Source organism: Rhinolophus sinicus, linkage group LG14 (genome assembly GCF_036562045.2).
Source record: "Rhinolophus sinicus isolate RSC01 linkage group LG14, ASM3656204v1, whole genome shotgun sequence".
NCBI lineage: Eukaryota > Metazoa > Chordata > Mammalia > Chiroptera > Rhinolophidae > Rhinolophus > Rhinolophus sinicus.
Window position 1 is genome coordinate 373,287 of NC_133763.1, and position 22,415 is coordinate 395,701.

General features: G+C 42.6%; 1 protein-coding gene across 1 annotated transcript; it reads left to right on the plus strand.

The window, feature by feature from the left end:
- Positions 1–753: 753 nt before the first annotated feature.
- Positions 754–21,461, plus strand: CALB1 (calbindin 1). The gene is made up of 11 exons (XM_019726241.2): positions 754–954; positions 1,416–1,492; positions 5,362–5,436; positions 12,488–12,571; positions 12,676–12,732; positions 15,737–15,814; positions 18,236–18,291; positions 18,381–18,420; positions 18,550–18,603; positions 19,432–19,503; positions 19,838–21,461. Exons 1-11 carry the CDS (start codon positions 876–878, stop codon positions 19,949–19,951), a joined length of 786 nt encoding a protein of 261 aa, XP_019581800.1. The 5' UTR covers positions 754–875; the 3' UTR covers positions 19,952–21,461.
- Positions 21,462–22,415: the final 954 nt, after the last annotated feature.

The window sequence follows — 22,415 nt, forward strand, 5'->3', positions numbered from 1 at the left end:
GGCAACTTCCATTTTCGGAAAATTGTTTAAGAGGGACTGCTTGGCATAGGAAGGAGAAGAGGGACATGTGCTCGGACCACTGACTAGGGCTGTGACTGGGTCACACACTGACTCAGGTGTGAGCTTGGCCAGATCCTTGCTTTCCCTTTGGGTGGGTTTACTCATTCTTCCCAAACTCAAGGAGGTGTCGCTCTAAGATGACTTCCTTCTCTAACAGTTTAAGGTTTTGTCATTTAATTATATTACTTTCCAATTAATTGTACTTCAAGCAGAAAAAACCTGCATAATCCTGCTTTCTCAGGTTGGCATGTCATATAATCCATCTTAGGAAACATCCGTGTGATGGCCTCATAACTACAAAACACAATGCTTATTGATATCAATAAATTCAATATCTACACTAATCAGATTGACCTAATTAATACTTGCCAAGCTTTCCCCTGAGTTTGTTCAAACGCGTAAGTGTCTTGGAGAAATCACGCACACACTCACTACAAGCATCATTTAGATGGTTCCAGCTTCATCAGCTTTCCCCTACCATCTGAAAACCAAAACCTCTCCACGTATGTTATTTTACTATAATATTTAGGAAGGAGATGCTCTCTGGAAGAGGCGAATACGGGGGAAGCGAGTGTCTGAGCCAGGACCCCCACCTGCTGCCTCCTACCCTGCAGCCGCCTTCCCGGGAGTGGGGAGGCCGGTGGGCGGGGCCGCGGGCGGGCGGGCGGGGCGGGCGGCAGGATAAATGCGGGCGCCGCGCGGCGCAGGCGGAACGGAGGCGCTGAGCTGGGCAGCACCGCGGACAGCGCCCGGGCCGGCCTCTCGCGCGCGCTGACACCCTCGCACTCACACCGACACTCGCGCTCCGCGGCACGATGGCCGAGTCCCACCTGCAGTCACCCCTCATCACTGCCTCACAGTTTTTCGAGATCTGGCTGCATTTCGATGCTGACGGTGACTATCTGCTCTCGTATCTGTCTCAAGTCCCTTGTCCGCGTCCTTCCTTCCCCTTCCCTCCCGAGCCTCCCACCCCTTGACCCCTTTTTTTTTTTTTCACTTCTCCCCCCGGCTCTCAGGCTTACCTTTCGGCTGGCTACAGAAACATCAACTCGAAAGTTCATATTTTGCTTCGATGTTAACCCCCAAACCTTAAACTTCTTTATCTCCAAGACCGGTCGTAGTAGAAAGTGGGGGGAGAGCAGGGATTGGGGACACTGCTCCTCAAAGTTCCTGTGGCCTCGCTCAGCATCCCTAAGCCCCCGAGTGAGGGGAGCGTGGCCTTGTCTTCTGTGGGTTAATCCAGGTCCAGGCAGGACAGAACTTCTGGGGTAGCCGGAAAGACACCTGTCCCGAAGACTGAACAGGGAAGGGACTTGGAGTGGAACATCTGACACCTGGCGCCTCTGTCTTTGCAGGAAGTGGGTACCTGGAAGGAAAGGAGCTGCAGAATCTGATCCAGGAGCTCCAGCAGGCACGGAAGAAGGCCGGACTGGTAGGTTCAAGTTGCAAAGACCGAAAGGGATCTTCAACCTTAAAATATAGATATTCTAACATTTTCATAAAAAGCCAGCAGGCTCAAATCGTTTTCAGGGAATGGAAAGATTTATTGACTGAGAAAGGGGAGAAAGAGCGCCTCTCCAGATTGTGTGAGGGGAAAGAAAAGGAGAGAGAGAGGAAAGGAAACAGAGGGAGAGATGGGGAGACAGACAGGGGATATTTCCTAAGGGGAAAGACAGTGAACCTGAAGTCGGTGCGTTCAAGTACAGCTTCTGTACGTGCACAACTCTAATAGTGTTAAAAGGAAAGTGTGCGTTCGTGAGATCTCCTAGCAGATCAGCATCTGAGACTGCGTTCCGTTAGGTAATTTTTAACTTATGTGCGTGAGAAGTGAGGGGGTAGAAATAACATTTCTGCCCCTTGGTGGTCAGGAAACAGATCTGCACATTATGGATCTTTTTCTATTGCCAGTTGTCATTGTGATATTGATGAGGTTGGAGAGATGAGAAAAGGACCTATCACGACCTTCCTCAATGGGGGGAAAGTTGGAAGACTTGTAACATGATAATGAGCAACAATTTAGCAAGAAAGGTGTTCATTTCTGAAGACAGGGAAAAACCCAAAAGTTAGAAATGTAAAAAGTAAAACAAGTTTAAGAATTCAATGTGTTTTACAAAAGCAAAATGATACTCTGATGGTAAGCAATTAATAGGATCTTGAAAACAAGATATATTACAGTATTTGTAACTTAAGCCATTAGTTGATTAAATAAATGACAATTCTTACTAATTCTGAATGACTTCCTTTGGTCATAAATTAACTTACTAATTCTGAATAACTTCCTTTGGTCAAGAAAAGATGCTGTCAGCATAAAAATAAAATATACCCAGCTTGGAAACATAGATAAGATGATTGTATATAGTAAAATAGGTTAAGAGTTTCACTAAGCTATTGGGATTTATGTAAGACTGCGTTTCTGAAGGCAGTGTTGAATTTGGGCTCGTTAGATGTTCATGATCTTTGGCTTTTCTGACTGCCATTAGAAAGAGTTTATATAACAGATTGTGTGTGTGTGTGTGTGTGTGTGTGTGTGTGTGTGTGCATGTGTATAAAATTTTTAGAGGAAATATAGGTGTGTCTGGTCCTTTAGCAGATCACCACCTCTAGTATCGTTATATATAATTATAATGTTATTATATACTACATATATATAATTTACTAAAAGAGTTATATTTTTGTACTATCTAAACTGAAAACTGTGTGATACACATCTCTGCACAACATATTCAAAAGAATCCCAGAGGCCTCTAAAATGTACTGAAATGCATTATAGAACTGTCAGCTGCTAAAATCATTGACCAAATTGATTTAAAGCCAGATAGCGCTCTGGGGATTGTTTTATCCAGATTTAATATTATATAAATCTGAAAGTATAATTGAATGAGATCAGATAAAATAGAAAATATTTTATACATTATCTCCACATCCTTGTGTCTTTGACTAACAGAACAAAACCAAGTCTCTTCCTCATTTAAAAAATATATATTTAAAATATCAGGTTGGAAACCCTTACTTGCTAAAAATTTTCAAGTTAAAACCTTGTAAGAGCTTCCAGTAGCCAAACGATTATATTTTAATTTTTCTAGAAGTAATTTTAATATTGAGATGTATTTTTTCATCTTAGAAATTCAAATATTTAGAAGCTATACTTTTTTTTCAGATTTTTCTTTTCCTCTTCCCATTTTAATATTTGTACCTTTTCTTTTGTAAATGATGACTTCATGTTAGAGTTTTAAAGATTTTAGAGCCTAATTATTTTTCTTACTGCCTGGACTCCAATTTTAGAATATTGGAAACTCTGTATTACATAATAACCCAATGATACCAAACCTGAGCACAGGTAGAGGGCCGTAACAGGCTGCTCACTACTTTGATTACTGAATGTTTTTATGGATTATCCATATAGTATTTGGATAGTTAGAAATTTGCATCAAGATCTGGATTGAGAGGCTCATGTACTAGAAAAACAGTTCACTATACTACTGGCACCACTGCTTACAGCCTTTTACGACATTTCTTCTCTTTTTTTAGAGCATAAAGATTGCCCCTATTAACTAGATGTCTCAGCGTTTCAGGCCTTAGGATAACAGAGTTCACTGCATTAATGGAAATATTGACTTGTCATGTGGACAGTGTGACATCTCAAAAATGTGCACGAATATTAACCATAAGCAAATATAACATTAATTAAACATAATCACCCAATATATTTTCTACCCTTTTACAATAAACATGGTATTTAGTCATTAAATTAGAAAGTTTTAGTTTATTATCATCATCATCATGTTTTGCACTGTTTAAAACACATTGTCACCCAGAAAGTTCATAAACTAAAGGTCAAATCTGCTAGTTAAGCCAGTGGTATTATACGGTTTTCAGAGTTAAGGACTGATGCTTTGTTTTTTGTTTACTTTAAGGTATGTGTAAAAAAACATAACAACTTATAGTCCCACTATTGCCACTTTCATTTTCTTACAATTGTTGCTATGGTTAAATTTAAGACATGCAAGTTGAAAGTAATCTACATTAGAAGATTTTTTTTAAAGACACATTATACTTAAATCGCTTAATTACTGTTACGTCAGTTCTACAATATTTACTTTGGTTTATGAAGGATTACGTAAAACTAGTAGTAAAGAATCCACCCTCACTATAGCCCTTAATTTACATTTAACTATATTATTACATTAAAGTATAACCCCTAGAGCTGACGTGTGGTAGCTAATACCCCCCCTCTTTTTAGTTAGGACAAAAACCAAGACCATAGTGCACTTTCCCAAGGACACAGAGCAGGACGTGAGTGAGGGTTGAACTATTGTAAACAGGCTTCAGTTACTGCAACAGGACTGCTTGAAACTGGCTGGAGACCCAAGGGGCACTTACACTCAACCTCCTGAATACTAGCTCTGCGTTCAGATCGTTCGTTTATAGCTTGCAGCTCTCAAGTCTGACAATATAGGAAGAGGTTATGTAAGTAGTAGAACAGACTCAGGGGGAACCCAAATGAGATGAAAGCACTCACCGTGTCACTCTGAAACGTGTCTTCCTGCACTAGAGTTCATAAGAGAAAGAACATCGTCTCAGGAAATCAAGAAAACAAGGAAACACTGGAAAACTGCTCCCTACATTAATCTTGCAGGCAAAGACCCTAAACATATATAATAAGTGGCCTAAAATAAGGTCATCAGATTCTGTCTCCAATGGCAGTACACACTGGTGAAGCTGGTTTTACATCTGACAGACATTTTCGGCTATTTAACTTCCCTACTTAATTAATGAATATCACTGTGTGCTGGAAACACTGCTTAAAAATGAGTCACTCCTCAACGCTCCATAATTTTTGCTTGTCCAAACTGAAAACATACATTATTACCTTCCATGGATAAAAGATACTAGAATAAGGACAATTAGTGCAGCAATATGAAAGAATCCTTCCTGAAGCAAGCAGTGGTTAAAGTCCTTTAACACTGATCATTACATTCACATTCACTAAAGGTCATGAACTGAATAATTCTGACTACATTTGAAAGGATAGCATTTTCTCAAAACTAATAATAGAAGATAAATCATGATTGATTCAGAAATGATAATCATAATTATAACTCTTTCATTTGAAACCAGCAAATACTATATATCAGCTGTGTCTTTAATTTTCATGAGAATAGTTCATCAGTATGCATAATTCTGAATGGTTCCAATTCCAGTTTTTCTCTGCAATAAGTTATTAACACTATCACAAGCATAATTGGGTTTGGGTTTTTGTTTGTTTTTACAGAATTTTTACTTGCTCTTATATAATTTTAGGAGTTATCACCTGAGATGAAAACTTTTGTGGATCAGTATGGGCAGAGAGATGATGGAAAAATAGGAATTGTAGAGGTAAGAAACATACATTTTTCTGACAGTTTTAACATATGATTTTCACTTGCTGAGTTCATGTGTGGGAGGAAAAATGGCGGCGTGAGGTGAGCCTCTGAGTTGTATCCAGCTCAAACATGGTATAGCAAGGCCCATTCGGAGAGGCTTTGCCTAGGTCCCAGGTTATATCTTCTGGTCAGAAATATAAAATCAAAAAGCGTTTGAAATGAAGGGGATCTAAGAGTTTGCCAATTCCAGAGCCTCGGTTTAACGCACGAGAAACTGACACCTGGAGAAGTGAACTGATTTGCCGTTTAGAGGCCGTGTCGCCAACGCTGGGTCATCACCACCCGTCCCTTTACCTTACCTGCCGCATTTCACTGTGACACCTGCCATGTGCACGGCTCACTGGTTTCTCTGCTCATTTAACATTATAGACTTTTCTGTTAAAACATAAAATTTTTGCAGTCTCTGTGACGATGTCATGGCAAAAAGCAGCATCCTGGTTTCTGAAATTCTGTGTTAAATTTGCCTTAGGATAAACACAAGACGTTAACTATGGTGAGTGGTGTGTTGTGATCTGTTACAGGTATAGGTTCCTTCTGAGTCTAGAAGTTCAAAATGTGGGTGTCAGATCTTATCTTTTCACAGTGACTTTTCTAATTGAGGGCAACTTTTTCTGTCTCTAAATCAAGGAAGCAAACTTTGATTATATATCAATTATTCTACAGTCTTAGATTTGAGACTAAGTGGTCGGTACCTTTCTCGTTTTCCAAATGCTAGTGTCTCAGCTACTTTTTAAAATCTCTGCAACCTATTTTTATCTCTATTTCTACTAGAGAAATTGAGTGGACAGCTTTCAGGAAAATGAATAAGGTCATATTTTAAAATATGCTAAATCATAGGCATAATTACGTTCTTCATATATAACGCTCTTAGTGTACTAGATTGTGAAGTATTCTGGCTGTCAACATTTAGTTATAATTCACCTTTGGTTCTGAGAACTAACCTGGTTTTCAGATAATTGATCTCACAGGACACCTGTGATGTTAATGTGCAATACACTTATTTTTAAACAGCTACTACAGATGGAGTTAGGGAAGGACAGACTATTATTATCTGTGTCATTAAAATATCTCCCTGGAGTATGCACCTTCTCTTTGCCTGTGGGAAACTCATTACTATATAAGGAAATAAATTTATAGTAATGGGACTTACGGACTGACAAAGAGGCCACCTAATAAGATCTGGAATCATGAAGGATAAGAAGAGAACTTGAAAATGATCACAAATGAGATAGGTAAACCTATTCCAAACTAGTTGGAAATTCTGAAATCAGTGTGAATATTGTTGTGGCTATTTCAGAGTTTGGCGTGCTTTATAATTCTAGCAGAGGAAAGAGTGTCGCCTTATATTTAACATATTTCACCTTGAAGGACCCTAACCAGTTGAACATTTATTTGACTGAACTTTGCCAGCAATGCTAGGTTGTACAAGGATATAAATGGCATGGATCTGATTTACACGGATCCTACATTCTTAAAGGACAAGATGGATAAGCCTATTTTGAACCCAGGTTTTCCTTTACATGACATAGTCTAATCCTTTATGAATTAGAATTTGAGGCCATACTTGAATGAAAGGCTGGGGTGATCAGCAGATGTACTGTCCTGGAGATTTGATGAAAGAAATTTCCCCAGAAGTTTGAGATAAGAAACTTTGGAGGGAAGAAAAGTTTCCTATGTCAGGAAAGACAGGACCAGAAGAGGGTGAAGAAGTGAATGAAGGCTGAAATGAAGAATCGAGGAACTTTTACAGCAGTAACAAGGGAACCAATTTACATTAGGATGACATTACACAACTTATAAAGTATTTTCAAATACGTTCTTTCATTTGACCCTCATAACAATAAGCTAAAGTAAGTCTAAATATAAAATAAGGATCTATTTTAGAGTTGGGGAACCTGAGACTTCAATAGAAATGTCTAAAGTCAAAGAAAAAATAAGAAATAAGTGACGGAACACCGGAACCCAGCCATGTTTCTCTAAATTACTCTGCCTTTTTTTTTTTTTTTCTTAAATAGTAAGTATTCTGTGCACTTTCTGCATGAAAAGAAAACCTTCTCAGCTTCAGCTGGCTGCTCATGGCAAGGCTTCAGGCTTAGCCCGTGGGGCCAGGGCAGTCAAAGTGCAGACGGGCATCTGGCCAAAGCACTTGGGACGTGATCTGGGCAGAACTTAGAGATCAGCTGAACAGAAAGAGTTAACGGGAGAGAAGTGAGACACCGAAGAACCCAAGAGAAAGTTCTTATGGACCTTTTTGCTAGATGGGACCCTTGGAAAAAACTAGCCCGAATTCCACATTCTAAGGGCAAAGCAGCTCAAGCCCAGAAGGTTGACTGGTGTTCCCACGGCGAGGGAGTGAGGAAACCCTGACGGGAGACCTGCCTCGGACTCCAGAACTCTTTCCCTTAATCTAAGTTGTCAGCTAAGGCTCCGGATGTGGGGCCAAGGTGATTAGTTGGGGAGAGTCAGCACGCCCACCCACCAGATGACAGGCAAGAGAGACTGCCCAGTGGGTCCTTTGAATGTTAAAGCTGTCCCAGTATTAAGCAGCGGTGAAGAGAGCAAGGAGACACTCTGAACATCCTGGGGAGAAAGAAACCAAAAGCTCCAGATCATAAGTAGAAAATGAGGAGAGGGAGCGTGGGCAGTGCCTGATCTCAATGTACCCTGTAGTGTCTCCAGAAAGTTGTATTAAATGAAGCTCATCCTTTGTTTTCAAACTTGACCTATGATGTCACTTGCTAAGAAATCCTATTAGAACATGAGACACAGATGCCAGCCAGTTATGAAGGAGCAGAAAGGCCCATGTCGTCCCGCACCAGTATTTGGTCCCTGCCATCAAGCACTCTGAGCTCTGCTGCACACGGGGAGGATTTGCCTACATGTTACGCCCATTTTACAGGTGACTCACAGCTCATAGTCTAAGCGGGTAAAGCAAACGAAATGCCGGCAGCTCTTCTGTGGGAAACAGACCACACTGACTTGGCTCTAACTCAGACATGCTGTGCAACAGATCAGACAATACAGTAGGTATTTTTTCAGTGTTCTGTCCTGATGAAGTTGGCTGAGATGCTGCAACAACATGCTTTTGTGATCTGGAAACATATAGAAAGAGCGCTTTCTTCTGAAGTGTTTAATTTCATGTTTTTAAATAGATTTAAAATCCACACAAACATAGTTCAGCAACCAAGAGATTGTTAATATGAAGTTAAAACAAGAGTAGTGAAATTCTGAGCTAATTAACAAATATCACAACAGTCAGAAGTTCTTTATTCAGACTAATGGCTCTATTGCACAGAAGGCCTGTTACAATAATTACAGAGGAAGTTGAGTGATTTAGCAGAAAACAGGAATTTCTTCTCTGGCGCTCACATGAAGTGCAGACACTTCCCTTAGCTGGTTGTCGACTCTGGAGTCTTCTGGATGCCGCTTCTTATATAACTTGTCAAATTCAAATTATTCAATTCAAAGAGTCTTAAATGCACATAAGAAGATTATTTGCCCTCCAAATTCTGCACTTGTCATGGGTAGTAAGTGTCTCTAGGTCCCATGGAAGTGCGAGCGCAAGAGGTCAGGGTATAGGTCAGGAAGCCGCCAGGGGGCGCCCCAGCTCCCCGCTCAGGTGCCTTTCCAGAAGAGTGGTCCTCGCACAGTACTGGCTTCATCGCTGTCTCCTGCGCTTTGATGATCTGCCTCCCTGTAAGGTTCTTCCTAGCAGCCACGCAATGCCCAGCAGCGGGCACGCATGCGCCTAGTAGGTCTGAGTCACAGCCCGGCCACCCACAGAGGGTGCCCACCTGCTGCACACATTTGCCAGGGCTCCATGTGGTGCTGGTTGTGTGGAAAGACCAGGCCCCCTGCCACAGGTGGGTACCCGGGGAAGCACACCTTACTTGAGGATGGCAGTGAGGGGCGTTATTCGGAGTGCCCGTGGGATCTACACTCGTGGAAGGGAAATGAGAGGGACACGCTGCCTGACAGTCCCCACACCGGTCAGCGGACCCGACAGTGTGCTCAGGTACTGGCATCACCCTCCAGAGATGTTCCAAGGTTTGAGTGGCAGGGCTGGGCATCATCTGTCCTCATGGGTCAGTCATGGGATGCAGCCTCCTTGGGGACAAACTGTCCTCAGCCCAGGTACTCCCAAAGAGAACTGACAGCCAAGGCCACAGCAACAGTGCCAGCACCTGAAGGGAGCTCCAGATGGCAGGTCACAGTGTCCACTCCAACCCCTCCCCACAGCTCGGTAATACCTCCAAAGGAACACTGTCCCCACTTACACTGACTGACTCTAGACCAAGAGTCAATAGCTTCATTCACGGGCTCAGTAAAAATATTTGCTGAAATTGTGGCAGGTGCTGGGAAAGAAATGGTAAATGAGGCACAGACCCCATCCTCAAGGTCTGCACACACCAGCACGGTGGTCGGGCGAGGAAGAAGAGGCTTGGGGACAGGCCACCAGTCTGACACGAATCCTGATGGCGCCCCCTGGTGGCCACAGCTGTCTGCCTCTCACTCATTCCCTTGCCGTTGTCCACTCTCCTACAGCCCAGGAAAACATTTTGGGGATTCACAAAGGAGCAGGCAGACAGCCCGAGGACTAAGGAATCACCAATAATCTTGGAACAGGTCACTGGACACCTGTATGGACAGCAGTGACCTAGCAGATCTGAGAAAAAAGCAGCCCCGCCTAACACGTGGCCTTGGGCGACGCAGTCTGACACAGAGCTGGAGAGCGAGTGTGCCCAGCTCTGAGATTTGGACACCACGTCTCAATGCACAGCGGGGGGACAGGCAGAGCACGGGCCCTCCATGCTATGACGCACACCTGTGAAAGGTGGTCTCTCCATGGTCACTACAGCCACATCCTATCACACAGTTATTGCTCATTTTTTCATGCTGGTGTGTCTTACTGTAACCTACTATTGCTCAAGGCTCATTTCTAATGCCTGTAAAATAGGACGGTGCTGTATTCAGCTTAACAGTAACAGTTCAATGAAATTAAGAGTCTGAATGTGTGCATATGTATATAAAATAAACCGAGCAGGACCAAACGGCGTGGGCAAAGAGACGCTCGCTCCCACGAGCTGTGAAGGGTGACTTACCATCTCCAGGCGTGACGTGCGGGAGGTCTCTGAACTCTGTGTGAGTTGTATGAACTTTCATTTTAAACAAGGATGGTTCACATTGTCTAACTTTACATTTGGTCACTGCTTACTAGCTCGTTCTTTTACTTTTTCTGTTTTCAGGTATTCAGAGGATTTTGATAAGTAGAATTTTTTAAGACAAAAATCTTTTTTTGTTCAAAACAGTAGACACATTAAAATCCAAGTAATATAGAAAACTGCAATGAAAATAGTAAAACAAATGACTATAAATAGCATTAAGTAGGTATTTTTATGAACTACAATTATCAACCAAACCACACGCATTTCTGTGAGGCCCCTAAGGTACTGAGCGCCCCACGGAGCACTTGGGGGACGCAGACAACAGCCTCTGCCTCCTGACACGGATGGTCTAGGGGGAGGTCCACCAAAAGTTTGCAAAGTGTATGTCAAATACCTATAAATACAGGAAGGGCTGGCTTTGACTATTTCCAGTTTCCTAAATGAACGCTTCTGCTCATGTACAACCAACTAGTGGCTTCTGTTCAACAGAAATAACACGTTTTCTGACTGAGCCATACTAAGTATTCGAATACGATATTTGGCCCCACCCCTTACTTTTACCCTCACATGTGGTGCCTAGAAACTGAATGGTTCCAATTGGAGATATTATTTCAAAGATCTAAAAACAAGGTAAGTTAAAGGACATTTTATGCAGGCATAGAGAAGTTGAAATTACATGCTGTGCGGTAGAATGATACATTTTATATCACGTTTTAAAATTTTTAGTGGACTTAAAAGCATGAAATGTACAGAAAGTGTGACAGTCTTTTCTATAATTTATAGAACTTAATTTTTGAGTTTAATCTAGACCTAGGGTCTTGGTCTGGAATGCAGGGACGAGGGTCCCTGTCTGCATTCGGGGTTCCCCAGCTGTGGAAATGGGAGGGGACGTGATATGGGCCTTTAATGCGACGCTGTGGCGATTCTAACAGACGCTCAGTCCTTTGAACCCAGAGCATTTAGGAGACACTGGATGCTATTTCAACTCCCTATTTTAGTGATGAGGGTGGAAATGGCTGAGGGAGTTGCCAGGGACCACAGCTAATTAGCAGCTGCGCCAGGAATAGAATCCGCGCATGCCATGGGGCCATCAATCCAGCTTCCTCCCTCCCCGCACATGAGATATAGTTATACTCATCTTAAAATGGGAGCCGGAGCCCTTTTGCTTCTTTTAACGAAAGGAGCACTGAAGTTATGAAATGAGACCTAAGGATGAATGTCATAGAGTCCGAGATGGAGCTCAAAATAAGCCCAAGCTCTGGACTCCAGTCCCGGAAGTGCTTTTAGCAGAAACCAGCCATCTGAGAACTGGTCTTCCCCACCTGCCTCAGTTTCCACTGCTCACCACAAGCTGTCTTTCCACCTCTCTCCACCGCCTTACAGTTCCCTGTCTTTGGTCATCTCCCCTTGTGTGGTTAGTAGGTTTCCTCCTCTGAATGGGGCTGTGCTTTCCCTGCATTTGTGTTCCTCCCACATGGAATGTATGGCCCAGTGCCCCGACCCATGTGCCCTGAGATGAGCAAGGCTGCTGTGCTCCCCAGAGCAGAGCAAGGGGTCCAGCCACCCATGTCCAGCAGATGAGCAGGGCCCAGACGTCTGGTATCCGAGCTCCCTCTGCAGGCCTGCTGCGGCACTCCACTGGCCGGCCCACCGGGCACCCATGCCTGGGCCGCAGTGGCTCTCTAGGAACAGAGCTGGGTGAGGAACTGGGTGGGTCCTAAGGTCTGTCCTCTCCCAGTCTCAATGGGCAATGGACCGCTCCTGTGTCCCAGACAGGCCGAGCGGTGGGAATGCCCGACTTCTGCTGGCACTTATGACAGCTGTCTGGCTCTTTTGCAGTTGGCCCATGTCTTGCCCACAGAGGAGAACTTCCTGCTGCTGTTCCGATGCCAGCAGCTGAAGTCCTGCGAGGAGTTCATGAAGGTACGCAGGGCGGCTGCCCGGCACGGCCCACAGCGCTGCGCACAGTTGGGAGATCGTTGGCTTTCTTTAACGTTCTGCTTTTCCTTGTCCCAAATTACTTGCAGACATGGAGAAAGTATGATACTGATCACAGTGGCTTCATAGAAACCGAGGAGCTTAAGGTAAGCGGTTAAAACTTGTGCTGCTTTTCCTTTCAAACACAGTTATCAATTTCATAGCTTTTTGAAAAAATTCCACAAAAGAAACTAATGTTGAGCAGTGGAACATTATCACCCACTTTCCACATCATTAATGAGGCATCAGATCAAAAAAGGAACTTCAAGTACTTCTTGAAATTCTCTTCAGCAACACAAGAAATTAGCATTTTCTGTGGTGTACACAAATTGTTATATAAGACAGATAGCTAGATCGAATGATAGACTAAGCTGAATAGGCCACTCCTTTTCATTGAAATTTGACGTTTTAGTTCATAAATTAAACACCTCTATAGATTTCTCTTTCAAGAGAAAGGAAAAGAAACAAGGCCTGGACACCTAGTGTAAGCTGGTACTTCACACACACCACCTTACGTAATGTCCGCCTGAGTTCTGCGACATCAGCATGACCCGTGAGGAAAAGCTAAAGAGAAGGGAAGCTGTGCGCTGAGTGCCCCAGGAGTGAGACCCAGGGCTACAGTGGTCAGACCCAGGGTCGTCAGCCTCCAGGTCCCTAGACGGTCCCGCACGCTGCCTGTGGTCAGTGACAATGGGCTCCTTCTGTGTGAGGACACCACGCAGCCAGACTGCTCAGAAACCGAGTCTGCAGACGAATTTATCCACTCACACCTCACAGACGTACAGAGGAGCTAGCTGGTGAGGAGGAGGAGGGCATAAAAGGAGGAGGCCAGGAGATTTGAAATGCTCTTTCTTCTGGACAAATCTTTGTATCATTCTGAGTTTTATACCTTTATGATGGGGGTAATAACACCACCTTCCTCTCAGATTTATTGTAAAGCTCAAGTAAGATGTTGCTTGTGAAATACAAGGAGCTTGTGAAATACAAGGCACAATGAACTATGTTATTCCTGAGCTCAATAATTTACGAGCCTTTCAGAAATAGAAAAGAATCTTTCTCTCTTGTCCTTAGAGTGACCCCAAGACTTCTCAGAAGACCCTATTTTCTCTGTCGTAAGGATATGGTGACTACAAGGGAAGCAAATTAATATTTATTGAGCGCCTACTATGTGACAGGCACAGTACTAGGTGCTTGAACTGTATTTTAACATTTAATCCTTACAGATAATTTTCAAGGCAGGTGTTATCATTCCCATTATACAAACAGAAATTGAAGTTCAGAGAAACTGGATAATTTTTCAAGATTACGCAGCTGCCTAGGAGAAGAGCCCAGATGTGGACGTAGACAGACTGTGCAATAATGCTGAGTTTCATCTGGTTTCTTCTGGTTTTCTCTGGTACTGGAGACCTGCCTTCTCTGCCGCGGGGAGATGACAATATAAACAAGGTTTCCTGGCCATGGCTGGCATGGCTCCAGTCACATACAGTTTAGAGATGGGACGGGGACAGTAGCACCACTGCAAAATCACTGAGAACACATTTAACTACAGCCTCTTGGCAATGGAAACATTTTTAATGTGAAATCACCATAAAACAATGTCTTTAACAAACTTGCACCTCAGCAATGTAGATCCCACAAGGGGACAGTTAAGCTACTTTGTTTGTACCCTACTGAACCAAAAAAATTCTTTTGAAAATTATTTCAAGTTCATAATGAAAACCTTAGCTCATTTCCAATACTGACCTCAAAATACTCTAACGGTCTCCTTTGTTCTAAATTTTATTCTCAGAAAAAGATTCTAAATAGAAGTACTCCTCTCTGGGGAATTTTGGAGATAAGTTGGCATTCTTTTTTAATGGATCTTTCAAGAAAGCTAATTTTAAGATCTATAATAGAGTAAAACATTGCTTGTTCTCAGACACGACTGAATCTCAGCGTCCCGAGGTTTCTCCCAGGCTATTTCTGTGACCACCATTTTTGTCTCTGATGAGGATTTTTAACCCAATTAATCTCTGACAAAAGCCTCCTAAGACTCAAAAATAAAATTCAGCCTGAACAGATAACTTTGAATTTTCCACATTTCACTTTGGATTTGAAGTGGAATGTCTGAAGTGAAAGTGAATTTATCAGACCCAAAGAAGAGATCTCCTCTTGTGAAAAGAATGAAGTGACAGCAGCCCAGCAGGGCTGGGACATTCGGGGGGACAGACATCGCAGAGCGAAGCCACAGTCCTGGGATGTGTGAGCACGGGGTCTGCCCCATTCCCCACAGCGTTAGCTCACTTTCTGAGAAGATGAGGACGTGCAAATGACTGGCACTAGACAAAATGAAAGGCTACGGACTTACACTGTTGTTTCTGTGGCAAATTGCTGTAAAGCTCTGATTTATTTCTCTGTTAAAAAAACTTAAACTTACTCCTGAACGCCAACTGTCAAATTAATAATCACCTTTTTCATCATTCCCACATTCATGTCTGTGTTAATATGCTCACATGTCCTTCAGAGGGGGGATTTCATCTGCTGTGGCCCAGGTGCTGTGGACCCTGCCAGCCCAACGCTAACCACTGGGCTGCCGCTGAGATGAGCAGCAGACACATTGGCCATCAGCTGAGGTGGAGATACAGCCATGAGGGCAGGACACACTTGAAATTAGGGTTGAATCTCCATGTGGTTCACTAGTAGTTTCCCACACACAGCATGAGGGTATAGAGAAGGGCCCTTACGTTCTTGCAGAGCCACATGAGTCTGGCTGAAGGTATCATTACCTAGAAATGCATCCACTAGGCTGGCTGCTTTCACAAGCGTTTGCTCAGATTCCTACACACAGTGCACAATCCACATACTCCTGTCACTGAAATCAAGAGCATAGTGTGGCACAGACTAGGGCACAGCAAGTCTCAGCGAAAGGCAGGCATCCTACCTGTCAGAGGCAGCGTCTCTGCTGGAGTGCCGGGAGGACCACGCGGTTTGTCTCCCTTCTAAGCGCCTCACCCAGTTCTACCCTCAGAGGCTTCTTTGCACGCCTGGGATGTTACATTTCTTGGCATGTTGAAGTGGAAACAGACTGGGTGCTATTGATGAAGTTTATCTGAGTGTTCTCTGTTTTGACAGAACTTTCTGAAGGACCTGCTGGAAAAAGCAAACAAGACTGTGGATGATACAAAACTGGCTGAATATACAGACCTCATGGTAAGACTGATCCTGAAAGGGCTATAGCCAGTACATCCTTACTCATTCCCACAGCTGCAGAGGATGAAATGATGTGCTGTGGGCATCGCATCACATAGGTATCATTTCACATGGCAAGTCAAATACTAAGGATGCTGCCGCCCTGTGAGGCTCAATGCTTAGGCCTGGGCTTCAAAGCTCAACACCAGAGCACTTCCTTTCTGTGGAGCTATGAGTTTTTATCCACCGAAAGATCCCTTGTTTTTCTTACAAAGCCAGTGTAATTATGTCACTAAATTATACAACTTATACTTACGTAAGCTCCATTACAGATACATAAATTACATCAGTAAAACTTATTTATTATAGAAGTTCTGAATCATTTATCATGACTTAGGAAATCACAGATTTTGTTAGAGTTTAAAGAGAACCTCTAGCTACCTTACTCATTGAGCGACTAAATATGGTATTTCCTCCTTCCTTTTGATTCTTGTTACTTTGGAATACTGCCTGGTGGGTTGAGTGAAGAAATACAAATACAGCCTTATCCCCATGCTATGGTAAACAGTGCGGCAACATCTATTGTAGGATGCTGATCATAGAGCCAAGAAAATGGCTTTTCACATAGGAAGGCACTTAATGTTTTAGGGATGAATGTCAAATAAATTTATGAAGTTCCAGATACAGTAACTCCATACCCATGAAGTTAATTCATTTCCAGTGGGTGGTTTGCTCATTCTGACTCATTACAGCATCAAAACCATGAGGAAAAGTCTTTGCTGAACTGATTAAGCCACGGGCCATTAGTTTGGCAACAGTATTTTAATTGCTTATGTTTTTAAATTCAGAAAGTTCTATTATTCAGATCAGACGCATGTTTATACGTACATGCTTTAAAGACTGTAAAGTTACAGGAAATTCCTATCTCATGGATTTAAATACATAACCTATAAGCCACAAGTGTATATTATAAAAATTGTTACATAAGAGTGATAAAGAAGTTAGACTTTTTAGTTACCCTGAGAAATAATTTTATACAGGGTTTGATTATAGTTGATGTGACTGAGGTTTTCTTTCAGCCTGTCAGCCTACTTTTATGTGTGTGTGGGGGTGGAGTCGGGGGAACAACACTAGAACTTAACTACTGCTTTATTCACTATACAGTGATATTTATTAAAAGGAGGGCTAATATTTAGTTTAAAAAAAAATCAAAAAAGTTTTCACAGTAAGGAGGTGTCCTCATTACATTCCACTTTATCACAGCATCAGCATATAAATGTGTCACGGTGGGCAGATCGAAACACCAAATAACTTTTGGGAAATGGACAATAACCTACATTTATCAATTTTCTGTTTTGTGCCAATCTTTAGGGATATCTATTTAAAGTAAAGACTCCTTTCCAGGTAGAAGTTTGAAGCAGCCTTTTTAAAACCACTCAGATGGGAGTTGTCCCCTGTTGGATTGGCCTGGCATATCTGATTAAATATTGTAAACCAGTTCAAATCTGGGAAGCAAATTAATCAAGAACTAATTAAAATTTAAATATATATGTGGAGAAATATTTCCCTATGGGCACTAAACTGTGTGATCTGGTGTCCAGTGTCTTGGTAGACAGTGTGACAATATTAGAACTTATAGTCAATGAATTATAAAATGTGTCACTACCAGACCCTGAATCTGCCTCTGACTCAGAGTTCTGAGAACAGCTCAAACCATAGCATGCCTTCATTTTCTCCTTAAAGAGGCCTCACTACACCTATCTTCGTTATGACCCTGAGCATATTCCTTCCTTTATGAAAATAATGGTATTCTCATATTTAATGTACATATTTGATACATTTACTATATCCCATCCATAACCCTTCTAATTAATATAGTACAGCAGCAGTTGCTAGTTTCTAACAGCATGCCTTCCTCCCGGGGCAGGTGTATAAGTGTTTGTACTGGGTATGTCTGGTGTGTGACGTGTACTTACGTGCACTGGGCAGGTAGGGAGCTTCACAGAATGTGTGGCATCCAAGAGTTCTAATCTCCAAGGATTTATTCATAGTATCTGCCCATTGCTCCTGTGTGTGCCCTGCTATGCTCTAAAAGAGAAAAACAAATTAAATATTTATTTTCGTATCTTTGTTTGGAGAATCACGATGTGCTATAATGTACTGTTAGACACCGTCTCTCCACATCTTGATACATATACACACATATTTGCAAGAAAATAGTCTAGAAGCCTTGATAAGATCACTGTTACTGTTCAACTATTCTAAACTGTTCTGAGAATCTCTGGTAATGACACAAGTTATAGAATTGAAAATTTGCACTGAAAGGTTAATAAATGCTAGCTTCTAGACTTTTCTGTAATTGATAACTTGAACTGCTTTATTTTGAATTTCTCCTTCAAGCAATAAATCGTTCAATGGCTACAATGACATTTTGTCTTTCAGCTGAAATTATTTGATTCAAATAATGATGGGAAGCTGGAATTAACTGAGATGGCCAGGTGAGTTTAGGGACTGTGCAAATATTCTTATAATAAGCTGATCCTTATCAAAAATTTAACCTATTCATGTAATGTTTTTCTCTCAAAAGGTTACTACCAGTGCAGGAGAATTTTCTTCTTAAATTTCAGGTATTTCTCTTTTTCTCTAGCATAAATACTACTATCCTTGAAAAGTTAGAGTATGGGAGAGTTGCCAAGAGAAACACGATCAAATACGATAGCTGTGTTTTAACCTTTGTTCTCTTCTCTATCATCTAGGGAATCAAAATGTGCGGGAAAGAATTCAATAAAGCTTTTGAGTTATATGATCAGGTAAAAGTTTGCTAAGTATAATTCTTTAGAAGAATTTAGAAAATAGTGACTAAGGGAAAAATCCTCAAACTCAAGGGTTTATTAGAAGCAACATGAGCTATTAAAATTACCCAGCTATTCATTTTTCTCATAGGAAACATATTGTATTATGTCCTAAATTAGGCAAATCTTGATTCAAATCCAAAGCTACGACTTACCTGCTGTGAGGCTTTGAATAAGACACCACACTCCTCTGAACCTCAGTTTCCTCACTCTGTAAACAAGAGACAATACTACCCACTCTGCAGGTGGGATGCGGATGAATCTGGATAAAAATACCCAGCAGATCCCCATCCCCCAACCTGGCAGATGGTAACATGGTGTGTATGTAAAGGCTGTTTGTGAGGTCACTAGTTAACCTCCTTTATTTGTTCTAACTTCTCTCTCCTGGACAAACCAGGCCTCTGTGGGCTCTGCCAGCATCCGGTGTGACACTAGGCCCGTCCCATGCCTCCCCAGGCCTCCACATCTCCACTCATATGAACACATTGGTGACCCTTCACTTCAGCAGGAGGTGATGTGAACATGCAGTGACGTATTAAATGTGAAAGCACTTCGAAAAGTTCAAAGTGTTTTACAACTGTAAGGTGTCCAATGAGAGGCAATTCAGATCCACTCTGGAACTCTGGAGCAGTTAGAAATGTTGAGGGTCTGACCTAAGGCGTTAGAATACCTGCCCAGGAGGGAGGCAGGAAGCACATTTTCTAAGGATGTCAGTTCCTTCCATTCCGCTCCACTCCCCTCCCTGCGATACTGTTGGTCGTACCTATTTTGCTTCTCCTCCCTCAGGATGGCAATGGATACATAGATGAACATGAACTCGATGCTTTACTGAAGGATCTGTGTGAGAAGAATAAACAGGTAATTAGTTACTGAGCCACTTACTTCTTAAGTAGATTTTATAGATCCATCCAGAAGCAACCACACATCCGTTTTTGGAAATTTACTTTAAACATTTATAGAGAAGCAGAAGTAGATTTCAGTTCTTATCCTGATTTGGTACCGGCCTAAATCAGTGTAACTGGGATCAATAGATTCTAAAGACAACCTTATGACTCTTCACATTTGTGTAAGAATGTAATCCAGCTCTTTTCTTAATGGCTTGAGCAGTTTCCGTGTCCCATTTTATCCCGTGGCCATGGTTACCTACCTTCCATGTCTAACTGGACCACAATGCCATCTGTGTTCTGTGTAGGATCTGGATATAAACAACATCCCCACATACAAGAAGAGCATCATGGCCTTGTCGGATGGGGGCAAGCTGTACCGGACAGACCTCGCGCTCATTCTCTGTGCTGGGGACAACTAGAGTTGGTGACCAGGGCCACTCACTGCGATACACTGTATCTAAAAAGTAACTGCACTATAAGGGAGTAGGCTGTATTTTCTTTTATATCTGCAAATTTAATTACGTATAGATAACTGTCCAGGGTGTGTGGCACAATCTTTTCAGCTTGTTTCTATACTGTTCGTAATGTACAGCTTTTGTAACCACATGACTGAAAAGGAGATTGTCTATGCTTAGGCCAGTCAATACACCCAATTAAAAAAAAACAACCTAACATATTCTTGCTTTCATAAATATAGCTGGACAAGATTTCCCTAAAAATTCTACCAGAACTAAAATTCTAGTCTCTGATGTATAAATGCACATTTTTCACTGAAGCATTATTTCAGACAATCATAGGTCTGTTCCACAAAATAGTTCTATGCTCTATTTCCAATTATTAGGAGGAAATGTGCTTTTGCATCGAAAATACCAAATGTCAATCAATAGTTAATTGTGGCTCTCTGAGGTTAACAGTCTCACCAGACAAGATTTAGTGAATCAATCAACAACACTTCATGCTTGAATCCACACCCATCTACTGGTTCAAGCTGATTTGACAAAGAAAGACAGTGCCAGAGGACGCATAAATCTGTCTGATTCTATGTCTGTTATTTCCAACAAGCCCACTGTCAGAGTATAACCTTAACCCATTTTCTAAACTGTTTTCGTGTGTTGCAAATTATAGTTACTCTAGTACACTGCTGTTTTTATGTCTTATTCTGTGTAATCTGATTAAATTATATAGACCAAGTTTCCTGGTGTCTAGTTTGCATACTTCCTGTATTTTCTTTCTGTGTGGAATTGCTCATTTCCACTGAGAGTATCTGCTGCCTGTGAAAATATTTTTTTCTAGCTATAACTCTATTTTTTACTACATAACTGAATTTTAATGTAAAATTCATAGCCCCCTGACTGTTGAATGTTGTATTACCAATAATTTTGTGTATTCTGTGAATTCTATATTTCATATTGAGATCAGCACTCAAAATAGTTCTATTTCTATCTACAAATAGTTTCAAATGAGTTAAAAATAACATCTGAAGAGAAATGCTATGGTAATCATTTATCTTATTTATCAAGGGAGATTCTCAAACATTCTTTTGACCCCCACTCATGTCACAGTTTCACCTATTTGTAGCTAGACCATCCCATTTAGGTTACAGTGGTTGGTGATTTCTGTTCTGATTGTGAAGAAGGAAGCTATGAGAGACGTGTCTGTGTGGAACTTATCGTAAGCGCCAAAGGGCTACTGGTTCTGCATCAATTTGAACGTCAGCATTCTACCAGTTCAGGACTGATTTTCTCAGTTCATAGAAATGACAATAAAAAAGTGAGGTATCTCTTTCCCCCAAGAATGATCAGAAAAGAGATATGCCACAATGTTTATGAAATGATGTGAGTGTGGTAGACTGGCGTTCCTTCTACTATGTGAATGGAAGCAGTGACCTCAGGCTGATCGAACTACTAAGAATAAAGAACATTACTCTAACCTCTTGTATTTTCGTTTCTTCCTCAAAAAGTCAGGGGGCATATAACGCATGATCAATCCCGGTGGAGATGTAGGATGCTCAAATTATTTCAGCCTAAGAAACCTAAAACAAACTTAAAGCTGCCTGGTTGTGAAGTATTGATGCCTCATTAAATGAACAGGTGCCTCTGACATTAAGATTCATAAAGAAATGTCAAAAAAAACCCGACATATCAAATATTTTTTGACCCAAGTGACATGAACTATTTCTTCATCAAAGATCTTCTCCAGAGGAACAGGAGGAACATAGAGGTTTCCTACATTTCATCTGTAGGGCAATAGCTATTGATTGTTACCGTGACACTGTCACCATGACAGCGCGGAAGGAGCCCAAGCGGACGGGCCTGCATCCGGGCCTTCGGTCCCGGGCCAGCAGCGCCGGCTCCCGGCTGGGCGTTCAGTCCTGGGCACCGTCCGGGAAACCAATTCGGTAACTGGGCTGAGTCGTCACACTCACATGTAGTGACAGGCCAGCCTCCTGGGGCTGACGGTGACGAGTGCACCCTGTCAGGCTGCCACCTCCCAGCGCAGACGGTGGGCCGACGACGGCCGACAACCCCGGCAGCGCCCCACGCTCGGAAGGACCGCTTACCAACCAGCCATGAAGGAGCGGGGCAAACTGGACTCTACTCGGATGAAGGCCGCGTCCCCAAAGGGCAGCATCGGGGAGGCCGTGCAAACGCGTGTGGGGGGGCGGCGGGCGCCGCCGCGGGGCTCGTCTCAGGCCCCGCGTTGTTTGCGCCAGGCCTTCGGTCCGGCACGCGCGCCGCCTGCGCCTGCGCAGCCTCACACCTGCCTCCAGGCTGTGTCCCGGAAGCCGCTCCGGGGTGGGAACGGCGGGCGGAACCCAGGTTCCAGGGCCCGGGCAGCGCGGGGCGCCCATTGCCCGTGCCCATCCGGGCGGCCTCCCGCCGC